General features: G+C 42.3%; 1 protein-coding gene across 3 annotated transcripts in view; it reads left to right on the top strand.

Annotated features, from left to right (window-relative positions):
* Positions 1-26445, top strand: part of LOC148019023 (uncharacterized) — a 62168-nt gene extending 35723 nt beyond the window's left edge. The window contains exons 3-10 of one of the 3 annotated variants that reach the window (XM_087701566.1): positions 19594-20460; positions 20610-20733; positions 20831-20989; positions 21071-21850; positions 21994-24955; positions 25069-25304; positions 25384-25479; positions 25701-26445. In XM_087701566.1, the coding sequence (XP_087557692.1) occupies positions 19594-20460; positions 20610-20733; positions 20831-20989; positions 21071-21850; positions 21994-24955; positions 25069-25304; positions 25384-25479; positions 25701-26122 (5646 nt within the window). In that variant the 3' untranslated portion in view covers positions 26123-26445. Of the gene's footprint in view, positions 1-19593; positions 20461-20609; positions 20740-20830; positions 20990-21070; positions 21851-21993; positions 24956-25068; positions 25305-25383; positions 25480-25700 lie in introns of all 3 variants that reach the window. The other 2 variants (XM_087701565.1, XM_087701564.1) reach the window with 2 other exon arrangements.
* Positions 26446-26849: the final 404 nt, after the last annotated feature.

Here is a 26849-nt window from a genome sequence, read left to right as displayed (position 1 = left end):
TTCCTTGATTTAGACAGTCAATTGGCCTTCACCCACTTTGATGGAGTTGAAAAATGGCCCAAATTCATTGATTTGTTGATCCCTATACTTGAATTTGATTGAAAACAGCTTCAGCCTTGTTGAATCCAAGTTTTGGAACTTCCAATTTTTGGCATGCTCTGTGAGGTTGTTGCTAAACCCTAATTTTTGCTGTAGATTAGGGTTTACAGTAGAGAAATCTGAAATTTCTCAGCCTCTAGTGATCTCAATGCTGTAATCTTCGGAGCAAGGATGTGGAATGTCTGGGAGATGAGAGAGAATGTTGAGGAGAGAAAATTCTCTCTTCACGAACTGAAGAAAACCAGTCATTTATTGTTGCTGCCCTGTCTCAATAGCTTGCACATGCTGTTGTTTATTGTTGGAAACCCTCTCCTTGCTGTTGCTTGCAATAAATGCTGTTGCTAGTAGCCCATATGCTGTCACTTGCAGTTTGGGGGTCCCTAGGAGCTGTTGCATGTAGCCAACTTGCTCTTGTCTATTGGAAAATGGAGAAAAAACAGACCCAATCAGCTCCAACAGCTCCCCACGATTCACAATAGCAGAATGGTTACGTGTTTTCTCTTCTTCAGTCTCTCATGAGCCTTCATGGCCAGGTTTGTCAAATGGTAGCATTAGGAAATGGTTTTTTCAGCATTAACCATAATCAAATATTATTTTTCAGTCTTTAAATACTGAAAATTAATCTAATAATTATTTTTGTGCCCAAAAGAATAATCCAAGTGGCTAATAATTAAAATAGCTAGGCAACTTTCATTTTGGAGTGTCTGTGTGTCATCTTTGACCATCAGATGGGCGTTAGGTACCATTAAACACCACTTCTCTAGTTTCACTATTAACAGTTATGTCCAAATGAATTACCTAACCCAACAATTGACACTAGATATCAGCAAGTACCAGTGCGGCATAACTTATAGCAACTTTTATCTTTGACATCCCGTGATTTTCTTTTGTCACGAGCTCGTAAATTTACTCTAATTCGAGTTACAACTCACATGTGCAATATTTATTGAAGCATGTGATTAAAAATTAATCCACACGTTAAGCGAGGTTTCAAAAATACATATCCTCATGACAATTATCTTACTAAGGAAAGCTAAGTAGTCACCCTAGAGAGGATAGGTATCGGACAAAGGATGCTTGTTGGCTGCCCAGAGGCCTAGCAAGCCTTTCAAAGGTGGATGGAACCACATTGAGCTTTTGTTTTTGTTTTTTTTTTGGGAAAGCTAAGTAGTCACCCTAGAGAGGATACTTACCAAGGAAAGCTAAGTAGTCACCCTAGAGAGGATAGGTATCGGACTAAGGGTGCTTGTTGGCTGCCTAGTGGCCTAGCAAGCCTTTCAAAGGTCGACGGAACCACATTGAGCTTTTGTTTTTGTTTTGTTTTGGAAGAAGTTAAAAGTTCATTTTATGGGTAGCGGCCGATTAAGTAAGAGTGACCATCATTTTTATCATCATGAGATATACATTCATCAATGATTGTGAAGAAGGAAGGTGGTGTAATCTGCCGGTGAAAACAACTTAGGATTTGTCAAATGGTGCTTTGCACAATGGGATGTATAGTATGCTATACGATGAAGAATTCTCATGCAGTATGTGTCACTTGGATAGTGTCCCTCATGGGAAAATTGTTCACTTTTCGATGCACCCTAGTGTAAAGATGATGAAATCATGCGATGCATAGGAAAAGATACAATAGGAGGGAAGGTCGATGTTGAAGACAAGTGTCGAAACTTGTAGAATACTAAGAAGGGTAGGAACCCCCTCTCAACTTGGATATTGATGTCGAAGAAGAAAGAGGAGCTTGAGGATATGGGTCTTCGTGTGGTGCTGAGAACCATGTGGATGAAGATGATGAAGCATCCCTACTAGAAGAGCAAGGATAGAACTCACCATGATAGCATCAAGAGAGATGTTGCAGGATCTGCCACCACGGGAGGGAAAGCCTCCATGCTAGTAGAAGAGCAAAACTTCAAGTAGATGGAAAACATGAAAAGAATGGTGTACAACTCTAATCTCTTGCTAAGGAAGGATGGATGCAAACTTGCATGTTAGCTGTGCATTGAAATTCAAATTATTGCAAAAGAGATCAAAATCTATAAGCATAGAGGTTAGTATTGAGATGCTTTAAAAGCGAAACTAAAAATAAAAGAAAGCAAAGCTAACTGCAATGCAATGAGTATTTAAGTATGTAGCGGAAGTCTAAAAAGAGAAAGGCTAAGTACGTGGCTACCATTGCGCACGTCCACTAGTAGGGATTTATCAACGAAACACTTGATGAGGTGGTGAAGTGGTCCTAGAAGGTGTAGTGGATACCCTATGAATGAATGCATAAAGTGCAATAGGTGAGCCAGTAATAGACCAATGAGCTAATCCTTTAGAAGTAGTTAAGGAGATAGGCTACTGAGGCTATCCGCGTGTCATGTCTAGTAGCCATTAGGATAGATGGAGTAGAGGGTATAGCGATGGAAGATGTTGTCTCACTAGATTGGCCAATCGGAGTGGAGATAGTTGTAATAGTTTGTTGTGGTTTTCTAGATGTGAGACCTTGGGCCTTGGTACGACACTCCTTGTCCACATGGCCCGATCTCTGGCAATATGCGCAAAACTTATCTTTCTTAGGAATTTACTATCAAAGGGGTCGTGTTGCTTTGGTTTTGTTGGAGGAAGGGGTGTCATCCTTGTTTTGGCTTGCCTTCAGATCTTGCGAGTTTTTGCCATTGTTGGTTTTTCCTCTCGAAGAAGAGGCAACCAATCCTCACCCCTTAGAATGGATGTGTGGGGAGAATTTCTTGTGGACTTGATCATGCATCCTTGTGTAATGTAAGAATTGACACTCAAATTTGTAGAAGGTTGCAATTTGGGTAGTGAGATAATGTGTTGGATAGAATGGAAGTATTTGTCGGGCAACTTGTTCAAGAAGACATGACTTGATCCCTGTTTGATTTCGGGGAGCTAGTAGTGGCAAACTTAGTGAGCAATTGTTGATATTCAGCCAGCTTGACTGTTAGATGTTTCCCTTTCCTAATAGAAAACTCTTGAAGCTCAACATTGAGATTGATATGTTGAGTGTGATCTCTTGCCACATAACGGTCAATGAGATGACTCTAGTACTTAGAGACGAGGGGAAAATGTTATAATTGAGAATGAAACTCAAGAAGCAAGACCTGCATCAACTCAACATTGGTTGTGGCATTGCAGGCTCTCTATTGACAGATGTGATTAGGGTGAGCTAATTGAGGGTCCGTTGTACCAATGATGAGGTCCCAAAGTCCGTAGGATTGATGCACTTGTTGCATGAAGTTCTACTAGGTGTTTAAATTCGACCTGTTAAAATGGGTCTTATCCGTGAAGGCATTCTTGGCTATTGCAACAGGAGTGGTAGTGCTAGGAGATAGAGAGGGTGTGTAATGGGGATAGGGTGGATAGGGGGATAGGGTAGTGGAGTGGAGAATACGTGGGAAGGGATCCTAGAGTATCCACCATGCACATGCTACGAGAAGTGTGCACAATGGTTTCAAATGTGGGCATGGGTGGATTGGATATGGACATGGTAACCGCACGAGGAGTCGAGGGTGGAGGGATAGGGACATGCGGAGTAGAGGGTGCAAATCCCTGTGTAGAAGTGACCCAAGGGATGTGCAGCAATAGTCCATTAGCAGAGGATGGATATCCTTGTGTCTAAAAGGTTGTGTGGGGGGGTTGTGAATGTTCAGGGATAGTGAGGGGGATGCCCAACACAGCCATCGCAGAGGGTAAGAATGTGGTAAAGTGGGGGTATGTGGAAGATATGATGTTAAATGTCCCCCTAACAATGAACCGAGAGGTGGGGTGAATGGAGAGTGGGTAGATGGTGGGATGGGAAATGAGAAAGTGCTAGGAGCTGAGATGGAAGAGCCAATCCCTAGTGTGCTTTGAGTGGAAGTGGAGTGCAATCCAAGATTTTGAAATGAAGATGTAAGTAGATTAAAATGTGGAGGAGATAGTGGCGGGACAGGAGGGAGTTGAGAAGTGTGGTTTACTTGCTCAAATGAAACAGATCGTAAAGATATACTTGATGAAGGGTATTTGCATCGAGAGTCTCCTCTATTAAAGTTAACATATTGAAAGTCATTTGGATCTTGCACAACAAAAGAAGAAATAGGAGAGGGTTTTGGCTCATATGATTCAAAAGGGTTATATGAACCTGACATAAGGCTTGGCTGAAATGAAGGAGATGGATCGCCAGATGTGCCAAATTTTGTGGTCCCTCTAAGAGGAGAGAGATGACTAGTCTCACCAATCGGTCTAGACTGAGTAGTAGCACTCGTTGGAGTGGTGTAAACTTGACTGTACATGATGTGCAAGTACTCCTCAAACTCCTCATTTGTAAGATGACCAAAACGAGAAGAAGAAGTTGGTAAAGGTGAAGGTGTGTCTACCTTCTGCTTGAGACCATAATGCCTTCTCAGAGCCTCCAAGGATGGAGAAGCTTGAGAGGGTGTTATAGGATGTAAAGAAGAAGGTGCCTGAGACATTATGAGTTTGAATTGAGTTGCGTGTGAGTCTCGCACAAAGACTAGCCTTTACAATCATTACAGGATACTCTTTAGAAGAGCACCGGCTCTGATACCATGTGAAGATATGATAGGGTTTACATTGAGGAAACACAATATGTATGACTAAGACCGAAACACAAAGACTTAGACAGTGACAAGCAAAACTTAAACCCTAAATGCAAAACACAAAACTCAAACACAGATAGAAGAAACTTTGAAGTGAATGAATGCTGTTAATGAATGTAAGAGCCCAAGGGTAGAGCAATGGAGTGTCAGAGAGCGATGTCCATCGGAATGGATTCCAAGTGTTTTGACCACCAGTGAGAGTGTGGAAGCGAGGAAACACACCAAACATTGATCATTAAAGGAGGGTCAGAAGATTGAGAGGAAGGTGCAAATGTAGTTGTAGGAGGGCCATCGGCAAGTAGGAGATTGTTGCCAGTTGTAGCTTGAGGGAGAAAATTCCAAATGAAGGCTGCACACTGTGCTTGATGAAGAGGGATTGTTACCACCTGTCGCTTGGCTGATGGAGAATCAAAGGCAGCAAGAAGGCAATTTGGGGGCTGGCGATGGCAGATGGATCAAACACAGTAGAGGAGTGAGAACTTGCACAAAAGGGATAAGGTTCAATTGCGGGTAACTTGTCTATTTATAGATGTTGAAGGGTGTCCCAAAAATTAGGATTTTGGGGGACCATTGAAGCTCTCTCAAACCACTCACCACTTTTGCGTTTTTCATTAATTAAGTGTGTTTTGGGGTTGTTTAAAGATGCTAATTAATTGAAAAGCATGTTTCAGCTCAACATGATAGACTTGAGGTAGTAGCTGATTCAGGTAGACATAAAGTATCTAAATAGAGAGCAAGAGGAGGAAAAGAGACCAAGCTTACGGACATGTATTTTTGCAAGCCTCACCTAACATGTGGATCAATTTTTAATCACATGTTTAAGTAAATGTTGCACATGTGAGGTGTAGCTAAGGTTAGTGCGAATTAATGAGCCTAGGACTTGAAGAAATGCGTAGATGTCAAAGGCAAAAGTTGTAGTTAGTTATGTCGCACAGATACTAGGTGGTATTTGATGCTAGCTATTGACCTAAGTTATTTATTTGGCCACAAGTGTCAGTTGGTGATACTAGAGATTAACGTTGATCTGATGGTCAAAAATAGCACAGGGACACTCGGGAGATGAAGTGGCTTAGGCAATTTAATTATTGGCTAGTTAGACTATTGTTTGGGCATCGAAATAATTATAATATTAATTTTCAGTAATTTTAGACTAAAAATTAATATAATAGTGTGGATAATGCTGGAAATCCATTTGGAAAGGCTGCCACTTGTTAAATTTTCCAAAGGGAGGTTCTTATTGATTTGGTTCAAGGTATAATATTATTTGCTACTCGGAAGACCAAATTAATAATATATTTGCCTTGGGTCATATGGTGGTCAAGAGTAGAAAACTCTTCCTTGGACCCCATTTGTACACATGCTTGATTCTTGGACATCTCTATCAATTTGCTCAACTCATGCACTAGTCGGTCCAGTAAGCTTGACTAGCATATGACCAACCATGGTAGTCTTGTAGTCACAGGGAAGCATAAGTTCTCTAGCTTGCAAGATTGGTACTTTGGTATTGCTGGGCCAATTTGTTGCAAAGTCTTTGCAAAGTTCTCTTTTCAATAGGCAAGTGTGGAAGAGAGAAAGGTGTCCAATGTCCATACACTTTAAGAGTGAGGTAACATGATAGAGATGGAGGGAGGGGTTTGGGATAAGTGAATGCTCTCATCATGATGTACAAGATATAATATTATAATGGGATAAAAGCAAAGTAAAATCATATTATCCCACTAACTAGATCTCACTAAGTTTGACAAGGAGATCTAGCTAAGTCTAGTCCTATGAAGTATTGGCATCATGTTGCCATCGGGGTAAAGTAGGCTTGTCTTGGTGGTTGCTCTATTGTTCTAATAATCTAGCCTCGTGTGTGGGTGGATGCCTCTTATGGTGGGTGATGATGGCTCTCGAGGGAGGGGTGTGTGCATGCACACAGATGTTGGGAATAAAGGTTTTGTGCCTTTCAAATGTGCTCGGGTGTGAACACACCCTTAGCACTTGTACTTACACATATATCTATCTAAAAACCTAAAGGTACACACTCGTCATTGTACTTGAAACGTGCTCACTCTCCACTTTGCTCTCTCGCACTCTCTCTGTCTCTCACTGCGCGTAACGACTTTCTGCCTCGATCTCCATGCCTAATCAGTCCCTACAAACTCCTCGAGGTCAAAGGCAGCTCATGTACAGCAGCTGAGGCAGCTCATGTACAGCAGTTGAGTGTGTGTCCGTCGCCAGACAAGGAGGAGGAAACAGTCGTAGGTGACCAGTGAGAAGGGCAGGACCAGGCAGCTGGTCCAGCGTGGACCAGAGGGCAGCAGTGGGCAGCAGCAGGTGTGATGGGCAGCAGTCGCAGACAACTGGACTTCGTGTCCAGCGCTACAGCCTGGTGACAGTGACTTCATTGCTGTGCTGACGACCAGCGGGCGACAGCCAGGGCGGGACGGCTTCTGTTGATGACAACTGCAACGACTTTTGCTGACGGTGACTGCAGCGACTTCTGCTGACGGCGACTGCAGCGGGCCGTCCGTCACGCGATGCTTGGCAGGTGGTGGGTCAATGGACCCGTCAGAATTTTTTGAAAAATTCAATCTTTTTTTTGACATTTCTTTTACCCACTGACGGGATTTTGCGCGCGCAAGCACAGAATCTCAGATCTGTGCATAATTGGCCCAGAAATTTGGGGCTTTTCCCGAATTTGGGGATCTCAACACAGAATCGGACAATTTGACTCAGAAATTGCAAAGTCGGTGCACATTTGCCCAGGAATTTTGGGGCTTTTCACATTTTAGTGAAATTCTTTCAATTTCACTGAAATTAGTACACGTAGGACTTGGAAAATTTGGGGATTTGTCCAGATTTGGTGCGAGCAAGATGCAACAGTGATATCTGTCTTTGAAATTGCAGGAATTTGTGACATTTTGTCCTTGACATTTGGGGCTTTTAATGTACATGCGCAAATTGGGATGAAATTAACCCGATTTCTCGACATTGAGTCACATTGGACCCCGTGCATTTTGGGGCTTTTGCAGTTCGGGCAAAATCTGTGCTGCATTTGGGCATTTTATGTACATGCAGGTTGAATCCCGCGCAATTTGGACATCAATACTTTGTAAAATTTGGGGGTTTTGCTGAAATTGCTCTATTTTGGCAAAATTGGCCTGTTCTATGCATGACAGAGGAAATGCAGATGTGTATTTGATGCTTCGAGCACAAAATTTTGGGGCTTTTGACCGTTTGTGTCAAATTTTATGCCCGTGGGTACATGTATAACAGAAATTGCAGCTGATATATTGGGATTCCGCATGTAATGTGATGCACATGCCCTTGGAACAGCTGTAATCTGTTGGATAATGCTGTAGCACATGGTTTGGTGCTTCTGAAAATTTAATTACAGATTTGAAATCTGTGCTTTTGGGTGGTCATTTATTGCTGATTGGTACTTGTTTGTACCTTGGTAACTTGGGTGATAGTTTGGGCTTGCATTTGCTGGTTTTTGGTCACATTTGGACTGAAAATCATGGCTGGCAGCAATGACAGCAGTAATCTGATGCACATAAAGAAACTTGTACCTTGGTAACTTGGGTGATAGTTTGGGCTTGCATTTGCTGGTTTTTGGTCACATTTGGACTGAAAATCATGGCTGGCAGCAATGACAGCAGTAATCTGATGCACATAAAGAAACTTGAAGGCGCACATAATTTTGCAGTGTGGCAAAAATAGTGTTACAATATCTTGTTACAAAAGGAGGTAAAGCCGATCAAAACCAAAGGGGCAAAGCCTGCGCACATGGATCAGGACGATTGGAATGAGTTGAATGAGCTTGCACGCTCAATCTTAGAGCTATCGATTTCTGATGCCTTGCTCTTCAACATTGAAGGTTTGGATTTTGCATATGCTATATGGACTAGACTGGAAGAACTGTATGCACAGAAGAATGCTGCAAGCAAAGTGTATTGGCTGAAAAAGCTTATGGATTTGCGTATGAAAGAAGGTACAGCAATGTCTACTCACTTGAGTGAGTTTAACTCCATATTCAGCCAGCTGGTTGCCTTGAAGTTCATGATTGATCAGGAATTTAAGGCTACTTTCCTGCTTTGCACTCTACCAGAGAGTTGGGATACATCTAGGACTGCTATGAGCAATTCTAATGTGATCCTTTTGTATGCTGATGTAGAGAGTGCTCTACTTATGGAAGAGATGAATCGGCAGAGCAATGTATCCAGTAAGTTTTCCCGTGCTTTGCATACTAGGGGCAGATCACAGCAAAAGGGCAAATATGATGGCAAGGGACGCAGTATATCACGTGGCAAAGATGTTGAATGCCATCATTGTGGCAAGAAGGGTCACTTTAAACATCACTGCTATAAATGGAAGAAAGAGAAAGGAAAAGGCCAGAAGACAAATGATAGCAAGGAAGAGAAGGACAGTTAGCCTAAGAAGAGCAGTGTAAAAATTGAAGAGGTGAATGCAGAGTCACTCATGACAGTGACAGTGGGAGTGATGTACTCTTTGTCTCTTCACACTTTGGTGCACATGCTTTACTTGCAGATACAGATGATGATATGCATACTTGGATTCTTGATTCAGGTGCTTCCTTTTATGTCTCCCCTCATCGTGAGTGGTTTTCCGTCTATACAGGGGGTCGACATGGTGTTGTCCATCTTGGAGACAACTATGCATGTGAGATTGTAGGTATTGGCAGTGTGCAGTTACAGTTTCAGCATGGCTTTGTCTTTACACTTCAGCATGTAAGGCATGTACCTCAGCTCAAGAAGAGCCTGATAAGCACAGGGCAGCTAGATGATGATGGTTTTCATACCACCTTTGGTGATGGAAAATGGAAGATTTGTAAGGGATCTAGGGTTATTGCCAGAGGTTGTAAGAGTGATACTTTGTATCCACTTCATGTATCTGGTGTGCGTGACCATGTTGTTGCCATGATTGAGTAGCCAAGCATTTCTTTGTGGCATGGCCGGTTGGGACATATGAGTCAAACAAGAATGAAAGTGCTTTCTCGTTTGGGTTACTTGCCTTGTCTTCGTTATGCTGATTTTGAGCATTGTGATCATTGTGTTTATGGCAAACATGCACAGACGTCTCACAAAAAGTCTATTTCTTTGAAATCTTCTCCTCTAGAGTTAATACATTCGGATGTATGTCAAATGCCAGGATTATCTTTAGGGGAAAAGAAATATTTTGTCACCTTTGTCGATGATGCTACATGGAAAGTATGGGTTTACCCTATTCGTAGCAAGGATGAAGTGCTTGATACGTTTAAAAAATTATTGGCATTGACTGAAAATCAGACAGATAAGATACTTAAGTGTCTTCGCTCTGACAATGGTGGGGAATATGTATGCAAGGCCTTTTAGGCATTTTGTGACAGCAAAGGGATAAAGAGAGAGCTCATTGCCCCTCATAATCCGCCCCAAAATGGAGTTGCAGAGCGTATGAATTGGACCATACAGGATAAGGTCCGTACGATGCTGTCTCATGCTACATTATCCCATAGTTTTTGGCCAGAGGTTGTTATGACAGCAGTTCACTTAATTAGTCGGTCACCAAACAGGTCTCCAAGAAGCGTGGTCGGGCAAGCCACCTTCATATGCTCATCTGAAAGTGTTTGGTTGCGAGTCTTTTGTGCATATTTGTAAAGAAAAACGCAGCAAACTTGAGCCAAAGTCTTGTAAATGCATTTTTCTAGGATATGGTGACGAGGGTGAAATGGGTTATAGATTGTGGGATCCCGAGAAAAGGAAAGTAGTACGCAGCAATGGCGTTATCTTTCGGGAAGATCACATGCACAAACAACCTGAAAAGATTGAGAAGGTCCGTAGGGTTGTATTCCGGAAAGAAATACCTTTTGGATAGCAAAATGTGCCTGTTGTACAGTAGCAAATACCTGCTGTAAATGAACGTGTAAACTATTGCCCATGAAAATAAGCCATTACATGTGCAAGAACAGCCAGGACAAGCTGTTAATGTTGATTTGCAGGCTGAAATGCCAGGATAGCATACTGAAAATGGAAAATTGCAAGAATAGCCAACAAACAATGACCATTGGGTTAGGAGATCGTCTAGGGCTACTAGACATCCTGACAGGTTTGTTCCTAGTGCAATTAATGTGGCTAAATATGTCATGCTGATAGACTGCGATGGACCGTCTTGCTTCAAGGAAGCAATGGACAGACATGACAGCAAGAAATGGTATAAAGCCATGCTGTTAGAGATGGAATCTCTTGAAAAAAATGGCACTTGGGACTTGGTGCAATTGCCTAAAGGGCAAAAAACCCTTCCATGCAAATGGGTTTACAAGATGAAGGTCACTTCCGGTTCCTCACCAAAGTACAAAGCGAGATTGGTTGCAAAGGGATACAAGCAGCAGCATGGAATTGACTTTGATGAGATTCTCTCTCTTGTAGTCAAGATGACTACATTGAGAACCATTTTGGGCTTGGTTGCAGTTGAGCATATGGAGCTCATACAGATGGATGTAAAGACTGCATTTTTACATGGTGATCTGCATGAAGACATATATATGCAATAGCTTGAAGGGTTTGTTGAATAAGGGAAGAAAAAAATGATATGTAAACTCAAAAGGAGTTTGTATGGGCTGAAACAAGCACCAAGAGAATGGTATCATAAGTTTGATACATTCATGTAGTCCCAAGGCTTTCATAGAAGTCAAGTGGATCACTGCTTGTACACTTCATAGAAGTCAAGTGGATCACTGCTTGTACACCAAGAAGGCAATAGATGGTAGCTTGATTATCTTGCTTTTGTATGTTGATGAAATGCTGATTGCTGGCAGGGATACTCATGCCTTGGATTCATTGAAGCAAAGTCTTCATGGCAGCTTTGACATGAAGGATCTTGGTGATGCAAATCACATTCTTGGTATGCGAATACTCAGAGATAGATCGAAATGTTTACTCTATCTATCTCAGCAAGAGTATGTCTCCAGAGTTTTGCAGCGTTTCAATATGGAGGGGGGGAAAACAATTGGGGTTCCATTGCCTCCATATGTGAAACTTAGTGCAGAGGACAGACCGCCTTCGCCACTGGTGGGGCGTCTTTGCCTATGTAGTCATGCCATTCGGGCTAACCAATGCCCCCACCACCCTACATCTGATGATGAGAAGGCTGAAATTGCCAAGATACCGTATGCTTCAGTTGTTGGTAGTTTGATGTATGCTATGGTTGCGACACGACTTGACATTGCCTTTGCAGTGGGAGTGGTTAGCAGATACACGGCAACCCTTGGCAAGAAGCATTGGGATGCAATGAAATGTATTATGAGATACCTCAAAGACACAAAGGAGTTGTGCATCTACTTTGGAAAGCAGAAGGCATTTGTTATTGGCTTTATGGATACAGACTATGCTAGTCATGCGGACTGCAGGAAGTCTACTTCTGGGTATGTGTTTACTTTCACAGGAGGAGCAGTCTCTTGGATCTCCAGGCTACGAAAGTGTGTTGCATTGTCTACTACAGAGCTAGAGTATGTGACTGCCATTGAGACATGCAAGGAGGCTTTATGGCTTTCACGTCTGGTGGGAGAGCTTAGCATCTCAGAGTTACATGTTCTCCATTGTGATAGTCAAAGTGCTATCATGCTAGCACAGAATCTTGTCTTTTATGCAAAGACAAAGCACATACATGTGAAGTACCACTTCAATAGAGATGTACTTGACAGCAAGAGCATTGAGCTTGTCAAAGTGCATACACATGATAACCCTGCAGACCTTCTCACGAAGGGTCTTCCAGTAGAGCGGTTTGCGCATTGCCGACAGATGATGGGAGTTGGATAGATATACGTGTTTTAACTTTGTACATACCTAGACTTAGTTGATTCTTCTCTCCTCTTAGGGCACATTGCCTTTAGGTGGGAGGTTGTTGGGAATAAAGGCCTTGTCCTTTTAAATGTGCTCGGGTGTGAACACACCCTTAGCACTTGTATTTACACATATATATCTATCTAAAAACCTAAAGGTACATACTTACATATATATATCTATCTAAAAACCTAAAGGTACATACTCGTCATTGTACCTGAAAACGTGCTTACTCTCTACTCTGCTCTCTTGCACTCTCTCTATCTCATTGCGCGTAACGATTGTCTGCCTCGATCTCCGTGCTTAATCGGTCCCTACAACAGAGATGCTGCACCTCTCTCTCTTGGGTAGAAGTTGTGGTGAGGAAGACCACGAGTATTCTCTGTCTAGTTGGATCTAAGATGTTGTACCTCTATCTCTTTGAAAGGTCTCTTGTTTGAGCTCTAAAAGAAATAGCTGCATTCATCTTTGATCCTCATACAAACCACAAATTATAGTGGCCCAAAAGTCATCTTGGAAGAGAGATTGATATCTCTCCTTGATCTCGTAGTATATAAATAGGCCACCCTCTTATGAGGTGTGCTAGAAGTATATCTAGTATTGACTTATCTTTAGGTGCTGTGCAAGACTCACCTAGACCATCTCAATATCTAGCCTTGGAATGCCCATTTTCATCACGTGGTTCGATCGAGGATGATTGAGCCTGAAGTGGGGGCAATCAAGGTTGTAGTTGAATTGTGTGATTTTGTCACTCCTCACTGCAGGTAAGCTCAACTTGGTGCACTTCTATGTGTACTGCGAGACATTAGGTGTCACCCTTTTTGGCGAATTATATGCTTGGAATATGTGAGTGCCAATGAGGGCACCTTTGCTATAGGAGCGCCCATAGTCTCTTAAAGAGAAGTTGTTACTTGGAAGAGAGCCTTTGTGACCATTGGTGTCGCAATGAGCTCTGTCATGATTTTCTCATGTGGTGTAGACAACTTACGCCAGGCCGTATGTGCTATCGTCGCAACTAGTGGTCATAAGTGACATGAAATGGTTGTTGTGATCCCTTGGGATGTGGAAATGTTGTGCTCAATCCAAACTGTGTCAGGGGGTAGGGTTGTGTCTTAATTTCTTGGTCTTTTATACACGCTTATACACACAAACACGCATACTCAAGTTTCACACCCATACAAAACGAGTCCACATCTACACTTGTATCACACAGCTAAAAAATCAGGCTTGAGAGTGTAAAGAAATGCTTGAGCATAGATTGAAAAAAATGGAAAAAGCACGACAAACAATGGAAGTCAATTCAAATGAATGAATGAGTAAATGAATATGCCAAATATGATACAATAGGGTCCTCGGATCTCCATGTCTCTGAGGACTAGGGACTAGGTGAGCTGAGAGTGGTGTTGGAGACATTACGGAACAGCTCCAAATGTGTCTTACTTGTGTGGACCCCAAAATGCAGCAACAGCAGTCCCACCAGTCTGAATAATGAGGTTGATGGCAGCAGAGGAAGCAAAACATAGTCCTCCACAATTGGTAAGATGTCGAAGTCATGGTGGCCTGCAAAATGCAGGCAGGTGGGTGAAAAGCGCAGCTGTAATGATGGTGATGATGATGTCAGCTGGTTGTGGCAGCACACGTGATGACTTCAGCTGGGTGGTCTGTTCGGAATGAAAAATGCAGCTGTACAGATTGGATAGTGCAGGTGGCAGCAATTGAAGCGATGATGACAGGAGGCAGCAGTAATCACAACAATGACATCAGATGGTAGGAGTTCTGGATGGTCATGACGGGCTGGACAGCACCTGGCAGCAGGTCCTCCAGCGATGGCGATGCCCTTCAACAGGTGGCAGCTGAAATGATGATGACAGCTGATTGATGATCAGCAGCAGCCCCAGATGGATATGGGCATTAGTGTGAGGGTAGAGGGCTGGTGGCTAAATAAGTGATGAACGAATCAAGGATGGTTGGGATGCCCCCAACCCAAGGTATTTCTACAGGATTTTGGTACATATTGTCCTATTATTGAAAATTAAAGCCATTTATTCTTGGTGATATTAATGTTTTTTGGGGCTGTTTTGAGAATAAAATAGGGATTAATGTGTTGGCAAAAGACATCTCATGGGTGCTAGAGTTTGTGTGTGTGTATATGTGCATCCACATGTGTGTGCATTTCCTGTTTTATGAATCCCTCTATCCCTCTAATTGCAACTCTCTTTTGCATTTACTTTAAAATAAAGTCTCTAAATGAATTTTAAGTCCAAGATTGTTAACTATACAAATTATATGTACACCTTTTTTAATAGGATGTAGCATCAAACGTAGGTTTAAGATTTATTAGTGCAATTAGTACCGTACTAGTATTGGATGGTACTAATTGGACGCCAGAGGTTATGACAACCTTGGGTAGGTCTAGGCAATTGCTTAAGTGCTCGCCCATAGTTTTCAGCCCCAGAGGACTAGTCTAACTAAAGCTTGTGTTTTTGCAGCTTGCTCTTGCATTTTTCAGTTTTGTATGTGTTGACGAGATTTGCTGCTATTTTAATGAGGAAGCTAGCATTTTGATTGATTTGCTACTTGCTTTTTGCCAAAATGGTTGACATTTTGCTATGTTTACAACCATTTTCAATCTTTCTTTTTTCCAAATTTGCTCTTTATTAGTTTGTATTTTTAGTCGAGTTTGCATTTTCAGCTTGATTATCTCAGAGGATAGATCACGTGTCAGTTGTCATGTGTTTGTTACTATACTCTCTTCGCTTTTGTTCTTCTTGATGTTTTGAACTATATGGCTTGAATTGTTGAACTTTTGGTATTGGACAATGTCTCCCAAGTCATCTCCCCAACCTCTTAACTCCTTTTATCTTGTCTATACCTCATCTCAAATTGTACGCTCATGTTGATCTATTTATGAAAAGCTAGAGGGACATGACTATCTTTACTTGAAGTGTTGTTGTAAAGGCTTGGTTTGTGTAGAAGCGCATATGGTACATTGTTTCAGGAGCCATCTTATGTCCTTGGATACCCTCTCTATCCTAGAAGATTGGGATGAAGGTAACTATGAGGCAACAATGCTTACTTGAGACCTGGATGTTTTGCATGCCTACTTTGATATTCTCCGATGCATTTCTAAAGAGGTTCTTTTGGCGCCTACCTCTTGTTAGACAACTCAGATCTCTCTAGAAGTGTGGGAGAATTTATAGCTTATGTATGAGTCTCTATTGACCATACGAGTTGTTATGTTTATGGACATTTGGATGGGTGCTAGTAGCATTGGTCACAATAGTTGTGAAGTGACTTAGTGGGAATGTACTAAGGGCACTTCGGGGTTAGGGCAATTGAGTCTTATTTATAGAACTCAAGGCATTATCGTGTACACTCATCGTGTGATTAGTTGGTGATATGTGATGCCAACTCTTGGGATGTGGCCGTGAGCCACAGTGTTGCTAGCTCCTAGGCTTGGGGGTGAGGCCATTTGGCTCTATGGCTAGGATTTGAGTTTAATGTTTGGTCCCTTTTATTGTGGATATGAGTTGTGTTGTGTCTCATGTGTAAGTTGGGTTCTAGGGGAACATTTCATTGGTATTAGAGCGTCAACTTGCAATTGAAGGTGAGATCCAAGGGCATACGCAAAACCACTTTCGCTCACGGAAGCGTGAGGGCTCATGCTTGATATGTAGACCTTTATCTCGTTTAGGGTGGTATGGGACATTACTAGCGAGAGGGGCGTGCATGGGGGACATGCGTTGCGGGTGGTGGGTATGACGACAAGGTATGTTTCTTGTCTGGTAGTTGTGCTTGGGTTTTTCTATTGGGGTGATGCTTGTGTGTAAGAGTTTCGATGGTTCTCGTGATTTGAGTTCGGGGAGTTGCTACTCTAGGGCTAGGGTAGATCATCATTGGAAACTACCATTCATTTTAATGTTAATGTAACATTAGATGCTACAATGATATTATCATTTAATGTATATGTTAATATTAGTATTGATTTTAATGTTAACATTATGTTTAATGTAAAGACAAAACATTATTGTCAATAATAAGCATCGGGGAGAGAGAAAGTTTGTCATGATGATGAGGTGTGAGAAACACACACACACAGAGATAGTTATATTAACATCTACAAAAGGTCAAATTGGCTTGTAAGACCAAAATGGAACATTTGAAAAGTCAAGGAATTTTCCAAGTCTTAAAATAGCTGTCATCTGATGTTATGACTAGCTAAATGGAAAATAAACAATAAACAACACATAGTTGATGAGTACAAAATGATGTCTAAGCTAGATGAAATGTGGAATTGCTGAGGAGGCACTTTCATCCCAAGATCTCTTTCAGGGGTGTATCTAGTATAGAGAGGCTGAAGCAGTGAGGTATGTTTCCTTGATGACAGTGTAGTAGGTGTGGACTAGGTGGGTATGGTTGAAGCGTTGTGCATCTCTTTGTGGCTATGTCTAGGTTGGTCCCTTGTGGTGGGGCAGTCGGTTGATCTGATGGGGGCTTTGTAGTGGAGGGACTAATCGATGCTCTATAGAACTCTGTGAGTATGTGCTAGTGTGTGGCTTTGTGTCTTTGCTCCTAGGTGTGTAAGAGGTGGTCTCTGTGGTGGCGTAGCTCTAGTAAGAAGAGCTCGAGACATTTTTGATTTGGGAAATCCATCACCTTGGATAGCAAATGTAGTTTGGGGGTGGCAGTGAGTCAAGCGGGGAACTTGGCGGCGGGTGTGGATTGAGCGACAGTAGTTCAAACATGGGGGGGTCTCAACATGTTGATACATGTGGTTTTCCTTATGGTGATTGTGGGATTGCGTGGTGGTAAATGCACTTTGTTTGTAGTCCTATTTCTCTCAATCCCCCCCTCCCCCCTCTCTCGTAGCTGAGATCACATGCAGATCTTGAGACCAACTATAGCCTATAGTCTCCACCATAGTTTTTTGTAAATAGTTCTGTTAGATTATGCTTTCCTTTTCTTTCTATTGATGGAACACACTAGAAATTGTTCTACTCTAGCATAGTCCTGTCGTGCAGCTATTCTCAGTATTGTTTCATAGGCCACTTACTTACTTTAATGTTATCTTCACTTTGCTCATGAGATGACACTAGACATGGATTCTAGATTTTGTCTCATAGGCCACATCGGCCTTATATAGTCAACACACTTCCCATTTTCTCTTAATCTTTTTGCTCTCTTGCTTTATTCATTCTTTCTCACTACCATGGCTTCTCATGGAGTCTCTCTCTTTGATACGCTTGCTCCTACTTAATCTCAACACATGGAGGATGCTCACTAACCCAAACACGCATAGGCAATATCTCGAAGTTTCTTCTTCTTTCAAATTCGATGGAAATGGACATTTGTCGCTTGTGGCGATTCTTCAAACTCAAGTCAAGGAAATGTAATGGCAATCGATTGAGCTGCGGACTCCCCATTTTCTATTTGTGCTTGCTTTCATCATGACGCTGCCTCTTCAATTCAAGCCCGATCCCTTTTAAGGGGAGAAGAAGAAATGTGATGAGACAAACGTCGATTCATGATTGGCCAAATTGATTGGCATATTTTGATTTGTATGAGCTCCATGATGCTCAGCGGAATGGGCAGATATAAATCATGTTGCAGGTGAAGGCGTATGCTTGGTGGGTGGGGCTATGCTCTAAGGTGGTGACGTGGACTGATTTTCAGTCCATTTTTTGAAAATGTTTTATGAGTGATGATTGGACTGAAAATTTTCAAAAATTATTTTAGCTTGATATGGAGAAAAAGAGCTTGGATGCATATTTACAAGAGTTTAAAGATCTGTTGCACAAAACAATGGCCTTGGACAATCCTCAAGCATTGCTCTATACGTGATATCTTTTTGCAATTTGTTTCATTCGCTTGAGGATGTCTACAGGTATGCAAAGTATTTTGATAATACTTAGTGTGAGTAGGGGCAGCCAGTCAACAAGGGGTTCCCATTGAGTTGTATCTTTAAGTCAAAGAAGTTAGCTACCCTAGGTTGTGCGTTTGCTTGTTTACTACTGTGTCAATGAGAATTTTGTTCTTTTAACATGGATATTTGTCATGGATATGAAGAGTTTTTAAACGTGTGATTAGTCATAATATGGATTTGATAAACTCGAGTAAAATATTTTTTATACCATTGTTTCGATACTTTGGGTATATTTAGTGGAAAACATTTAAAAGTTGTATACAAGACAGATAATTACCATGGAGTTGATTCACATATTTAGGTCCATGTCACACCCAAGTTGATAGACTTAAAGGTGTTTGAGCTGAGAAAGGCCCATTTAAAGGAGAGAGAAAAAGGTCTTCAAGAGAGAGAACATGATTTTCCCCAATCAATGATTGTCAAGTCTTTAGACTTCTCCAAGTTCATGGAGTACTTTTAGATGTACTCCATAAACTCCCTAAAGTTTTGACACAAAGTTAAGAGTGGTAAAATAAACCAACCATGCACTATTAAACTCCACTATGTAAACTTGTGCAAGTGAAATTTATTTAGGCATGGCTTGGCTCTTAGGTATAAGAAAATCAATACTTATAAATGGATGGGGTTTTGGATGATATCTCAAACTGCTACATGTCAATCCTTGTAAACAAATCAATCGTTGTAAAGAGATGGGGTTTTCGGTGATATATCAGACTGCTATATTCTTCTAGATTCCTGCGTTTCATTGTAGAGTAGTTTGTGTGGTTCACTCAGGGTAGGAAAGAATTCTTGTCATCATGCTTTCACTTACTAATAATGAGTCTTCTGTAGTGGTTTTTCTGCCAACAAGAATCTTTTTTTTTTCCTGGTTTAGGCTACAGGGGGGTTTGTGGGGGAGGGAGATTTTGCAGTGTGTTATGTAATCATGAAGCGATGATCAATGATTTAGAGTTGGCATGGAGTAGACTGGTTTCGATCTTTTCAAGCAGTTGTAGTTGTTCTCTTGTATAGATACCATATGTTTGCTTGTAGATTTTGGCTGAGCATGTTTAACTAATTTTCACTTGTCTTCTTGTACAGGCTTCATAGTGTATGCCTGTAGGACTGGAACTTCACATTCTCATTTATAGAACTGTTTGCTTCTCAGGATGTGCTTGCCATACCCCATCAAGTCGGGAGTGGAGTTGCTTCTTCAACCAAGGAACGCTGGCGAGATGGGGTCCGAGATACCGATCGCAAGGATTGGTGGCGCACCAAGTCTGTGGAGTCTGACAGTGCACGTAAAGAGTTATGGCTTGAAGAGGAGCGGGAAAATGGAATTGTTAACCGACATGAAAGGTGGAAGGAGGGGGATAGGGATGGACGCGAGCATCGGAAGGGAGACCGGTGGCTTGATACCTCTCTTTCAAAAGATGTAGGTGAAAGTAGACGAGACACTACCTTTGAAGCTCGCAGAGATAGCAAATGGAGTAACAAGTGGGGACCAGAAGACAAAGATTATGAGGCACGTCGGGACAGATGGTCAGAACCTGACAAAGAACTGGATCTGCATCAGGAAAAGTACACTTCTCCAATGAACATAAAGTCAGAGAATGAGCGTGATCATACCTCTTCCCGTGAGAATGTTTGGCGACCTCCTTCCTTCAACTCCCGAGGCCGAGGAGAAGCTCCACCTTTGGGTGTTTCACCTCCAAAGCATGCTCCAGGATTTGGTACAGGACGGAGTCATAATGATAATCCGTCTAGTGGCTTTTCAACAGGTAGAGGCCGAGGCATTTCACCTGGTCGTGCTCTCCGCAATGGCAACTTACTTTCTAGTCCAGTGGGGGCATCTTCCATCAGTGACTTCCAAGGTTTTTGTTATTCAAGGTCCAAGCTACTAGATATTTATCGACAAAGCAGTACCTTGCCATCATTTACAAAGTTTCCTGAGGGCTTTGTGGAAGTTTATCAGCTCACATCATCCCCACCGCTGAAACCTTTGGCCCTTTCCACTCCTGACAGAGAAGAGGAGGTATTTTGATTCCTAATCATAGTACTAAGTAAAACAGTTCCTACTAAACCGCTGTATGTTCTGAGATGGACCAAGTAATCTTTTTGACTTAATGTATTTCTAGAGTACTGTCTGGTCTACCTAGTCTTGATTTTCAATCGATTTTATAGGCTGTCCTAGAAGGTATAGGAAAGGGAGATATTGTAACCAGTGGAACTCCTCAGACTGCAAGCAAGGATCCAAACAGTATGAGAAACTCTGATGAGACTGTTCGAACTCGTGGACGTGGGAGAGGTCCTGGTAGAGATTGTTATAAGTTTTTAGCTTAGCTTCTCTTTTACAAGATAGTTATACAAGACCAAGTTTATAATGTGTGCACTTTATCCTCCAGGTCTTAGGGAGCAGAATAGTGATTTTGTGGATGGTGAGACGGCTGAGTTGCAGACAGTTAATGATCACAGTGCCAAAGATAGTATGGTTTCCAAATATAAAGCTGTGGCTGAGTCTGTTGAAGGTGTTGAGGCTTGTGCTTCAGGCACAGATTCCGAAGGTAACAGATTATTGGTGGCTAATGTTATCCTATGCTTTTGCCATGCAAGGGTTTTAAAATATTGTCTTTTCCTGGATTTAGTAGGTGCAAGGGATGCCAATATTTGGAGGCGGAATAGAAATATAGATGGGGATGATTTGAGTTGGAAAAAGGATTCTCGGAGTGATGGAATTTGGAGACGCAGCAGGTCTGGTGATTTCAAGGATGAGAAAACTGGAAGGAATGACAGGGTCTTTGTCAAAGAAGACACTTCTTGGTCTTACAGCCCAGTTACCGGGGATGCAGTGACAAATAAAGAGGGGTCTGGACGAACTTTAGACAACAGGACAGAAGAAGCAGACGCAGATTTCAGGGTGAGTGCTATGATGCCAAACTCAAGGAGTGAATTCAGTGGAGTGTCTAAACCTGGAATTTTGGCTAGAGGTGAGCAACATTTAGTTCATGGAAGCAATCAGTTAGTGGCAGGTGGTGGAAACATAAATGCATCCTCTTCCAGAGATCAGGATAGGAAAGAGGGTGTGAGATGGTCAAATTGTGTAGCATCACCAGAAGATCTCTCTCTGGTGTACACTGACCCGCAAGGTCAAATTCAAGGACCTTTTTTAGGAGTCGACATCATTGGCTGGTTCGAAGCAGGCTTTTTTGGCATAGATTTGCCGGTTCGTCTTGCAGATGCCCCAGAGGGAGCTCCTTTCATAGCATTAGGCAACATGATGCCTCATTTGAAGCCAAAGCCTCGTGTTCCGCCTGGATTTGATCCTCTCAAACAATCTGAGGAGCCTAGCGCAAAAGTCAATGCTCACCAACGTCCAGTTCATGCTTCCAGCAAAACAGGGCCAGGAGCCTTTGGACAAGAATCAGGTCAGCACTTGTTTATCTTTGGTGTCTAGTGAGTTTCATACAGACCTGGATATGGGGACATGCCAAATTGTTCTATGCCTTATTAATGGTAAAATCTGAGTCTCGCAAGACTAATGTGCTTTGCTTAAATGTTTCAATTGCAGAAAGTTTTTTTGAGCCTCATGGAGGTCAGGCAATCCAACTGGATACAGTATTTGAAAGAAACATTCAAAGGTTGTCAGGCTTTCCATCTGTTGATGCAGTCACTTTGGAGAGCTCGCAAAGCAAAATGCCTAGCCTTCTTGCTAGGAAATGGTCAAGCAAAGATATGGGAGAGATATCATCCTCATTGACAAGTCATGCCCGCTCTACATCTTTTGATTACAGTGTAGATACCTTTCATCCTACATTGTCGAACTCCAATTGCACAGCCACGGAGTTCAGTGCTCCGGATCCTGGCCTGCCCTCAAATCTAAGCCTGCAATATGGAGCACTGGATCCTTTTAAAGCCCATCTCTTGGAGCAGCAGTCCAGGCAACACACAGTGCAACAGCTGGGCCATGAATCAATGAACATTCCGTACCAGTCACAAATGAATCAACTTCAGCAAAGAATTTTGTCACCACTACTTCTACAGCAAGCAATGCCAGGGACAGCAGTTTTGGGGCAAACACCCTCACCCTCAGGTCTCACACAGGATATCAACTTGGGTGCATTGCATCATCAACTCCCATTAACACAACCATCACCACAAGTGCAGACAGCTCACATTCCATTGTCATCATCTGGCTCTGTTCTGGACCAATTACTGAGGTTGCAGCAGCAACAGCAGCAACCATATCCTCCTGTTTTGGTGGAACAACTGCGAAGACAGCAACAGCAGATGGCAGTGTTGGAGCAACTTCAATCTCTTACCCATTCTGGTGTACCTCCAAATGTCCTTGCTGAACAAATATTACGACAGGCACAGGATGGTGGAAAGACAGAGCCAAACTTACATCACACAGGGTATGGAAGTTCTCCTGTGGAACAGTTCCTCCAAGCAAGAGTTCCTCAAGATTTGTCATCTGAACTGATCAGTGAGAAGCAACAAGACCTATTGCAGCCAGTATGGCAGATCCCTCAGCAGCCAAGCACAACTTTAACAGGAATTCTCGATTCGGATGAACTCAGGCAAAATCCTTCACCTGCACCTGTTCATGAAGTTTCAGCACAGAATGTACACACACAGGAGCACCTTTTGGAAACTCAGGGAGGTTTTAGACCCGTGCAAAGACGATCCTCTGAATGTCCTGATGTACATGCTGGTGATGCGATTAAAAGGGAGGTGTCTGAGTTGCCTGTGCAGACATTACCAGACGTCATTACCAACATGCTCTTGCCATTAGAGAAGAGCCCCTTGCCTGGGCCACAAGTGCCACTGCCCAAGTTAGGAACACAGCATGATGAGAGACCAACAAGAGTTGGCAGGCAGAACAGCTCAAGTCTTTTTGAGATGTCGCTACCTAGTTCCTTGGATATTGAGCAATCTCTGACCCAGGTGCCATACTTGGAACGCCCAGAAGTACGGGAAGAATGTGCTAAGAATGACAATGTACAAATGACAACACAACCATCCTCTAGTTATGCGTGCTTGCCAGAAAATTTGAAAAATTCTGTGCAGTCTGAAAACAAAATTGAACTCTCCTTTGAATCATCTCAGCATAGGGAATTAGATCATAGTGAGTCCCTTGATACTAAGAACTTACAATCAGCAAGTGTAGGATTGAGAGAAGAGAACTTAGTCAGTTCTCAAGTAACAATGTCATCTCCTGTAGCACCTCCATCAGCATCATCAAACCAAAAGGTTTTGGATGTGCCGACTTCAAAGCAGAAACCATATGTTTCCCAAACCCATTTACAGCCTGTGTGGAAGGTCTCGGAGGCTCCAAAACCAAAGTCCCTGCTTGAAATTCAACAAGAAGCCGAAGTCGAAGTGGATGTGTCATCCAAGTATCGAGACGAATCTTTGGCCAATTCTTTAACAATGGCCAAAGTTAATCCCTGGACATCTGTAGATTCCAAAATCTCGAAGTCCTTCCTAGAAATCCAAGAAGAGACTTTAAGAGATGCAATGAACAAGAAAAGTGCACTCAGCTTGCATGATTCTAAGGTTGGTGGAACAGAGAAATCTGATGATTCTGCACTTCCATCCAAAATGCCCCAAGCCAATTTGGTTCGTGCAGATAGTGAAACATCAGCAATAAGTACTGCAAAGAAAAAGTCTGAAAACAGGAAAAGTGTATCAAACGTGCACGATTCCAGGAGTCTTACAGCTGAGAAATCTGATGATTTTTCCCTTGCATCAAAGGTAACTGACCTGCATGCATCTTCTCGTGCTGATGCTGAGGTGCCAGCAAGCACTGCAGTCAAGAAAAGCTCTGAGAACTCCATTAAGTTAGGTTACCTTGATGGCAAATTGGCAGTTGCTGCTACTCATTCCTCTGAAACAGATGACAAGGACTTTTTGGAGCCTAAGGAGGTGAAAAAGAGCAAAAAGCGTAATTCAAAGGGGAAAGTACCAGCTAGTAAGGAAGTGCCTGTATCGGTACCAGACTCTGTTTTACCACCACCACTTCCATCAAAAGCATCAGCAGCACGGCAAATTCAAGAGCCTGTGAAAGAAGTTTTGCCTGCACTACCACCAGGTCCTTCCTTAGGCGACTTCTTTTTGCCTAGGGAGGAATCCCCAGCCCCTCAATCGATGCCTGCCTGGACTGTTGATGCAGATAGACACCGTAAGTCTGCAGTATCCCTCAAGGAAATACAGGAAGCAGAAAAGAGAGCCAGAGAAGAGCATGGAAAACAGCTCCTATTAGCATCTCAGCAGCTGGCTCAAGCCTCGTCTATTGCCAAAACATCATCCTCATCTAACAACACTCGAGCAGCCTGGCAGAACTCTGCAGCCCAACCATCATCTCTTTCTCCAGCAAGTAGTGTTCAGAGCTCCTCACAATCACAGGTCACAGTGTCTGTTGGCAATTCAAAGTCCAAGAACAGCCTTGATGACGAAGAGTTGTTCTGGGACTACACAGAAGTATTTAAAAGTAGTGGAGGAAATCGAAGGCAGTCCTCTAAATCCGAATGGTACAGTTTTATAATTACATCAAAGACGGGCTTGATTTATGGACACCTGCCATGCTTTTCATTTGCTCTGTAATGTTATAAAACCTGACAATTCACCATATTCTGATCATCAGGCCTGAGAATGGAAACATGTCTTCTAAAAAGGGTCAGACGCCAAAATCTATCTCGAAGAAAGAGCCCTTGGACACTGTTCAACCTGCCGGCCAAGTTGGGATTCCTGAGCCGGGCCCTAATGTTAGCACAGACTTTCCATCCTTATCAGGTGTATCTGCACCCACAAAATCCTCAGTGAGTACAGCTAAAGGAAAGAAACAGAAATCCAGCAAGCTGCCAGCACCAACTGTGACAGGTCAGTGGAAATTTGTTATTTCTTCATTTGTCCAAACAAACAAACAGTTTTGTGTTGCTTACTGGTTTTGTGTGTTCAGTCCCATTAGATTATTCAGTGGATACTGCCACTGCAGACTGTCAAGCTTTCCACGAGTGGTGTGAAGCACAAATAAAAAAGCTTACAGGGAGTAATGGTATCCTTATGTTTTTTTGCTAGAATGTCCATACTATAAGTTCAGGCTATGAATTTAGAATTTGCTTTTTGGCAATTCTGTGAACTTTCAGAAATAGTCTGAGGAGTACCCTCAATCATTCATGATTGTCTCACAGAACTGGTTCAAGTCAGTACCTTACAAGTCATTTACATGCTTATATATTTTGGAATTATCTTTGTATCCTTGACTATCTGCTGTAGACATGAGTTTGCTAGACTTTTGTATTGCTCTTCCAACTAGCAAGGAGGCAGGGGAGTACTTATCTTGCTATCTAGGGCGTGGGCCAGATGTTGAAGCTTTTCAAGCTGAATTTCTGCGACAGAAAGATCGACTGCCTCAAAACACTTTGGCCCAGCTTTTTGCTCCAAGCGAAGCAGTAATCAAGGACAGTCTGAGAACTGGCAGCACAACCACGGTTACAAAAGGAGTATCTGCTGAAGGGTTACTGTCCATGTCCAGCAAGTTTTTTGAAGGGGACGACCTTGACACCTCAAATTCTGTCAATAGAAGCAACAAGAAGAAAGGCAAGAAAGGCAAAAAGGTTGTTGATCCATCCTTATTAGGTTTCAGTGTCACGAGCTCAAGGATACTCATGGGCGAAATTCAGCATGTTGAGGATTGACATGAGGGATGTCCATTTGGGTCCAAAGGATGAAACCACTGAGGTCCAGTGTTCAAGTTTGCAGGATGCGTCTCACATGTTTAGGACTGATGAAAATCTGATCTGGACTCCTGTAGAGTATGTATATAAAGTTTTGGACTGGAATCCTTGAAGCAATTTTTGAGGTTCTGGTCATGTGCTCAGCCAAATTTTGTTCTTGGATACTAATTTTTTGAATGCTTAATCCTCGCCGCTTCTAGAAACTTGGCCATGATTTGAAAGATGGACTTCACATGAGTACACTCAGTCCATATTAAATATGCAAAGTGCAGAGTTGAGACAAACTCCTAGTTTGTGGTTTCACACCCAGCTTGAGTGACTTAAGGCACATATTTATTTAGCTATAAGTGAAATGAGCATGCTTGGATTTGATTTTGTGTTATGTATTTCAGTGTTGCGTTCTACTGGTGGCACGTTGAACTGGAATCTGCAGATTTTTGCTTTATACATTTATGGCTATGCAGTTTCAGTGATAGCGATTCACCCAAAGTATGGCAAGTCATGATGTTTGACATTGTACGTGAAACTATGATCAATAATATAAGCACACACAGGATGTAAGGAACAACTTTAACAATTAAGATTTTTGCTCATTGGTACTCAGTTATCAGACATTGATACTTGGGCCAGCCACATGTTATCGCAGTTGTGGATACATGTTAAACTACGTTATCAGTCATTGATACTT

Source organism: Lygodium microphyllum, chromosome 20 (genome assembly GCF_053477565.2).
Source record: "Lygodium microphyllum isolate KBCC chromosome 20, Lygodium_microphyllum_v1.1.10, whole genome shotgun sequence".
Lineage (NCBI taxonomy): Eukaryota > Viridiplantae > Streptophyta > Polypodiopsida > Schizaeales > Lygodiaceae > Lygodium > Lygodium microphyllum.
The sequence above is the reverse complement of the archived record's forward strand: the minus strand, read 5'-3'. Positions and strand labels throughout refer to the sequence as shown.